Source organism: Sinohyriopsis cumingii, chromosome 4 (assembly GCF_028554795.1).
Source record: "Sinohyriopsis cumingii isolate HCF-2022 chromosome 4, ASM2855479v2, whole genome shotgun sequence".
Taxonomy (NCBI): Eukaryota; Metazoa; Mollusca; class Bivalvia; order Unionida; family Unionidae; genus Sinohyriopsis; species Sinohyriopsis cumingii.
In genome coordinates this window covers 114,347,942-114,354,689 of record NC_142964.1, presented here as the reverse complement: position 1 = coordinate 114,354,689, position 6,748 = coordinate 114,347,942, and the positions used below count along the sequence as shown (strand labels likewise).

The window sequence follows — 6,748 nt, the reverse complement described above, 5'->3', positions numbered from 1 at the left end:
GAGTCCTGTCCAGACAGGTAAAGGCCAATCACTTTTCCATGCTTTGCTACTTACCATGATGTCAAGATAGGGTAAGCCTGGCCATTGATCTGCTTAGTCCCTTCAGGCATCTGTTTGGGCTATGTCAGAACCTGTATAGTCTCTGTATGACCAAGATGGTTGCCCATACATTTTCTGTCCATGTGTGCAAATATTGCATATAAGGCCAAAACTGCACTCTATTCAAGTCAACCACGTAGCATAATTATCTTCCAACAACTTTAAACATTTGACACTGTACACTTAGTCATTCCCATTGTGCTGACACCTGTAATTAAACAGAGCAATAACACGAACTGGAGAAAGTCAGTGAAGTGCCACATAAGCTTACTGAAAGAGGATGCTAATGACTAACAAAAATGTCTAATAAAGTTATAAGAACGACCTTACAGGATGTAAGATTAGACAATTACTTTAACAATTTATCTACTAGGAAGATTACTAAGACTGAATTAATTTATTCTGGACTGTAAGTCACATATCTTGCATGATACAGTTAGACCATCATGTATAGAACTGAGTGAAAATTAAATGGAAATACAGCTTGAGTAAACCTCCATGAATTGCACCAAACATCAACATGGCACAAGTGAAAAATGGTGCTGTAAAACAGCCTGCTTTTTAATATGGTAGTAAAAGTAGAAGTGTGGATGGGATTTAGTGCCAATCTGTCTAAGGGGACATCACTCTTGTCTAACTCTCAGATGAATTGGAACAATTTTATTGCAAAACGTCAGCTTCTTAGGGCTGGATCTGTGCAGTAGTGGTCATACTCCTAATATATTATGATCAGGCAATATATCTAAAAAAGAAAACAAAAACTAAGTCTTCATGGACCTGATTTGTCGCATGTATCTGTATGCTTATCAATATAAACTGTTGCAACACTTTATCATTGTGCATGATGCTACTACAACTGGCTTCAACACTGGAAAAGTGACAACCATACATCACCATGCTTATGCAAGTGAGACAAGTAGAACTAGTCATGATGGGTGCACTGCAAATGGCTCCACTTTATACAATGACTGACTCAGTCTTCAACAAAAAAAACTTCATCTTGAAAACAAAGTTTGGAGGTGGGCATTTTGTATCCTTAATTCATTTAAATGATGATGAGGTATACTGAAAATCCAACTGATTGAATGTCTCATCAGCAGAAACTGGCTGAATCAAAGTTAGGGGCCACAACTCTTCTAAATGATAGCTTGGAACATGAAATTAAACTCATTTAAGGTCTCTTGAACATAATGCTTCATGCCGGATTTGGTTCGGATCCAAAACATTTTCATGAGGTATTCTTGCAGAAACCAAAGTCACAAGGACCTGCAATCAGGGGCCATAGCTCTTCTAACCAAGACTAACTCCATATAAGACACATGTATGTCTATCAGAATTCACAACAGTTGGTCATAAAAGCCATCAATTCTGCCTCATTTATTTAATTATCTATTTACCTATCACAACCATCTATCAACTTTTGTTTTCTTGGTGACTACATGACATGTAGTATGTCTGAGCAATGCAGTTTTGCTTGTTTATAGTGAATTCTTTTCCAAGCTCTGTGAATCGAACAACAGATGCTTCTCTTTGATGATTATCGATGTAACTTGGAATGGTATCTTTAAAATATATATATACCTAAATACAGGGCTGATTTGGTACATGTATATCAGTTATGCAAAGATGTTCTGTTCAGGCACAGCTTCAACTTGCATCAGCAACCAAGATGGGTTAATGTTGTATATTGCATGTACATAACTCCAGACACAACTACACGACCATGTGGTTTCATTTATTAAATTACTCCAGACATTTGATCAACTCAATCTATAAGTAAGTACATGATTTGAGCTTCCATGTGAATTTAATAGAAACAAAAGTAATTTTCAATACTCTTTCCACTTGGATTAATTTTCACTGAAAGTGCTTGGTGAAGAAAAGGTGGTTCATGCCGTTTTGACACTAATAGCAACAGAGTCTGTCATATTGTAATGATTAAGATGGCTTCAGTCTCTGGTAAAACTGAATAGTCTCTAAGTCCTTACATTCTTCTGCCTCACTGATGATGACCTGAAATACAAACATTACACCAGTTTAATTATGTATAAAGATAAAGAAGTTACTGTATTTACTTATGTTTTGTATACACATCCTTTAAATAATACCTTGCTACACATATTTCACCTTTGTAAAAAAAGAACATGTCAATGAAAAATGTTTGATGTCTTTTAAGTATCATTTATATGCAGGTTTAATGTCGACAGTGATTACTATGAACCAGAAAGGTGTGACACTACTGTATTAATCACCTTAGTCAAATGCTTTGCTGACTTACCTGGACTAAATCAAGATCCTTATTAAGCTTGACTAGGATGTGGATTAGAGCTTGTCGAGCAAGAGAGAGGTCATGACCTCTACCTCCAGTCAAATGATGGCTGCTGCTGCTGAGAAGTCCCTGGAACTGATGTTTGGCCAATCTGCAATTAACATTATCTAAATACACTTTTTTCCTATCACAGACTTGGAATAATCAAAATGATATATCATGATTAAATACACAGATATGATTTAGTTTCTATTGATCTCCATAGATCTGATGAAAACACTCTGATAACATTGGTAAGTCCAAATATTTGTCATCAGGGGACAAGGTTGCAAACAATATACAAAAGTCCCTTAAAGGGATTGATACTCTACTGGCTGAAGGATTATGTAGAAATCCACTGTGAGTAACTGTCTTTCCTCCTGTTTTTTTGTTGTGAACTAAAACTAATTCAGATGTTCATGTGAAACTCTAACATACCCAGTTTTGTAACAAATATATTTACTTATATGTATAGTTAACATGTTCACTACGAAAGTGCAGTATAAATATAGAATACTATATTAGCATGACTTTCAATATAAGGTTTATTTGGTTTAAGATTATAAAATGTTAAGACAGCAGGATTTGCCCAAACTGTCTTAATGTTTTCACCCAAGAACAAATAAATCTTGAATTAGGAGACATTAATTATCTATTTTACTGATCCTATAATAATAACAAAAAAATGATTACAAATTTGTTTCTATTCAACTCTGGCAAGTTTTTATCCAGTTTGAGCTTAACCATATCACTGTTTGATAATCTGTAGTTTAAACAGCTTTGACATCCTAAAGCTCATCAAATTCAATAAGATACAGGAATGTAAAAACTGTCAATAAACTGACAAAAGATGAATCACATGTGATCATTATTTTTAAAAAATCACAATAAGCTGAACAATTAATTATGCAAATAGAAGTTTCTTTGAATGAAATCGAGTTCCAAACTAGATTATGTACTGTCCAAAGGTCAAGCACACAATCCACTGCTAAAGCAAAACTGTTATTCTCTTTAACCAACACAAACATCTGATTGTGACTTTGCATGTGGATTAGTTCCTATGTAAATGTTCCTTTATACACATGGAATGCTGCACCAAATACAACAAGGAATGTAGTCCAACTGTGAATGCAGAGTTTGTAGTAGGAGTGTGAGTTGTAGAGATGGATCTGTGAGTACTAAGTTGTATAGATGGATCTGTGAGTACTGAGTTGTATAGATGGATCTGTGAGCAAAGAGTTGTATAGATGGATCTGTGAGTACTGAGTTGTATAGATGGATCTGTGAGTAATGAGTTGTATAGATGGATCTGTAAGTACTGAGTTGTATAGATGGATCTGTGAGGACTGAGTTGTATAGATGGATCAGTGAGTACTGAGTTGTATAGATGGATCTGTGAGTAATGAGTTGTATAGATGGATCTGTGAGTACTGAGTTGTATAGATGGATCTGTGAGGACTGAGTTGTATAGATGGATCTGTGAGGACTGAGTTGTATAGATGGATCTGTGAGTAATGAACAGCATATATAAATAAATTTGTTGTTTTCCAAAGATCTAGTTAAGCTAATGATCAGTTGCATGTTTTCATTTCCACCAATACACTTTACACCTGTGTGTAAAGCACACTTCCTGATCACAATTTCTGAAAATGATATCTGCAGTAACTGTTTTTTTTTTTACATATGGAAAGGATGTCAAAATCTACACTGCTGAAAAAGGTAGTCACGTGACATCTGAGGGTACATGTGGCATTTTTGCAGTTTTAAACCAATAAAGCTTTAGTTACTGAATACATTATAATGAGTCAATGCAAGCATGAGTTGCAGGATAATAATTATTGTTATGGCCTTTGACCTTCAATCTGACATCATAGTAGATTAATGAACTCCTCTCAGGTAATGTCAAAATATAAGAATATGCCAAGTTTGTTTAACTTCGTAATCATTATTTTTTTACATAAAAATAGCAAGTTATTGAACCGTCATCCTTCAAGATACTGATTTGTGTTCAATAAAAAATATGTCAATGTTGAATCTTGCATGTATGATATCATGTAATCAAAAAACAATGTTGCAAACCTCATATTATCCTGCAAGCTAAGAGCAGCCTGCATTAGTCCGGCAACAGTGTTGTGTGGTTCAAAATGGTACATCTCCTGAATTGCCTCTTCAAATAAACCTTTCAGATGTGATGTATCTGCATCTCCTTTCTAAAATCAAATTAAAAGTATGATTACAACTAATTTTACTTCTCTACTGCATCAAAGTGCATCAAGAGTGAGTGATTGATTTTGATTTTTAACGTAGCTTTAACAATTTTTCAGTCATATCACTACGATATCTGCAGTGTGGCAGTTTATAGTGATGTCTAGCACTGAAGCATCATGCCACAAACATGTAGCATGATGTTCCACCCAGGCACATTATCCTGACACCAAGCTGACCAGTTTTTACACTAACCTCTTAATGCTGATCGCCAAGCAAGGCAGCTGTTAGTACCATTTTAATAAGTCTTTGGTATGACTCGGCTGGGGATCGAGCCCATGACCTCCCGTATCCAAGGCAGATGCTGTAACCACAATGACACCAGAGCGGTTTGCATCAAAAGATATTAATAATAAACTAAAGTCTAACAATGTTAATTTACCTCAAGGCATGCCTAACCTAAATGCCAGAAAAACAGAATTTAACTGTCAGATAAATGGATCTGTGACTGTATCTGCTCAGATGCAGTGTAAAAGTAATCATAATAGCCTGACATGCCATTACACAATACACTGGCAGCAGATCAGGTTCTATGCTGTTAGCTAGATATGTAAAAGAGATCCAGATCCTGATCTGAAATCACACAGAGTGAAAAGTACAGACCCTGATCTGATAATACAATTATGTAACTGAAGGTTATGGTCTTTGCTGTCTGCAACTGGACATTTTGTGCACATAAGCAAATATAGCAAATCAAGTGTTTATTCCCCAACATGCGATTACAAGATTCAATCAAATTTTTCAAACTGTGCACTGAAAGTGGCAAAAGTCACACATCATATTTGTAAGTCCCACCTATTTCTTTTTTGAATACCTTCCATATTTAGAGATTCCCCTCCCCCTCAACTTTCGGTTCTGGACTATACTTGGGTAAATTATTTCCACTCATTCATTACATTAAACCTTTATATGGATAAAAGATTAACATGCTTGTACAGAGGAGAAAAATATGCTGAACGATAAAGTACCAGACAAATTTTATTCGTTAAAATATTACTATTCTAAACAGATAGGCAGAGAAACCTGTCTTAGTGAGCAACTTCTCTCAGAGGACAGGTATGAATCCCACTAGTTGAATTTTTAATTGCCAATCTGAATATAATGAACACCTGTTTGAAGGGACAAATATTAGTGATCCTTTTAAGTATTTAAAGACAGGTTTCCTGTAAATATAAGTAAATATATTGGTTAATGGCACATCAACACCATCATGGCTACAAAGTGCGGATTAAGTTTTGGCATCCCCAAAAGGCACAAAACAAACATGTATAGAAAAAATAGTGAACAATCAATTAAAATATAAAAGTCATTTTTTAAAAAAAGTAAATAAATCAAACTCTTTTAAAAAGACTAACACCTATGCATGACACAAAAGCATATAAAATTTCACAACTACATCTCATAGGGTTCTGGAGATACTAAGTTAAGAAAAAGCAGGACAGATGGATGGACAAACTGACTTCAGTATAACCCCCTCAATAACAATCATATAGACATGCAACTGACTTTAGTATAACCCCCTCAATAACAATCATATAGACATGCAACTGACTTTAGTATAACCCCCTCAATAACAATCATATAGACATGCAACTGACTTTAGTATAACCCCCTCAATAACAATCATATAGACATGCAACTGACTTTAGTATAACCCCCTCAATAACAATCACACAGACATGCAACTGACTTCAGTACAACTCCCTCAATAACAATCATATAGACATGCAACTGACTTTAGTATAACCCCCTCAATAACAATCATATAGACATGCAACTGACTTTAGTATAACCCCCTCAATAACAATCACACAGACATGCAACTGACTTCAGTACAACTCCCTCAATAACAATCATATAGACATGCAACTGACTTCAATATAACTCCCTCTATAACAATCATACAGAAATGCAACTTCAGTATAACCCCCTCAATAACAATCATATACATATGCAACTGACTTCAATATAACTCCCTCTATAACAATCATATAGACATGCAACCAACTTCAGTATAACCCCCTCTATAACAATCATACAGACATGCAACCAACTTCAGTATAACCCCCTCTATAA

The 6,748-nt window shown here is 35.1% G+C and overlaps 1 protein-coding gene across 1 annotated transcript in view; it reads right to left on the bottom strand.

Moving 5' to 3' along the window:
- Positions 1-1,813: 1,813 nt before the first annotated feature.
- LOC149801921 (tetratricopeptide repeat protein 37-like) overlaps positions 1,814-6,748 on the bottom strand; it is a 160,982-nt gene continuing 156,047 nt past the window's right edge. Inside the window, exons 41-43 of the mRNA XM_089956305.1 lie at positions 4,487-4,617; positions 2,378-2,519; positions 1,814-2,112 (exon numbers count right to left, since the gene is read on the bottom strand). Of these exons, the coding sequence (XP_089812431.1) occupies positions 2,038-2,112; positions 2,378-2,519; positions 4,487-4,617 (348 nt within the window). The 3' untranslated portion in view covers positions 1,814-2,037. The remainder of the gene's footprint in view (positions 2,113-2,377; positions 2,520-4,486; positions 4,618-6,748) is intronic.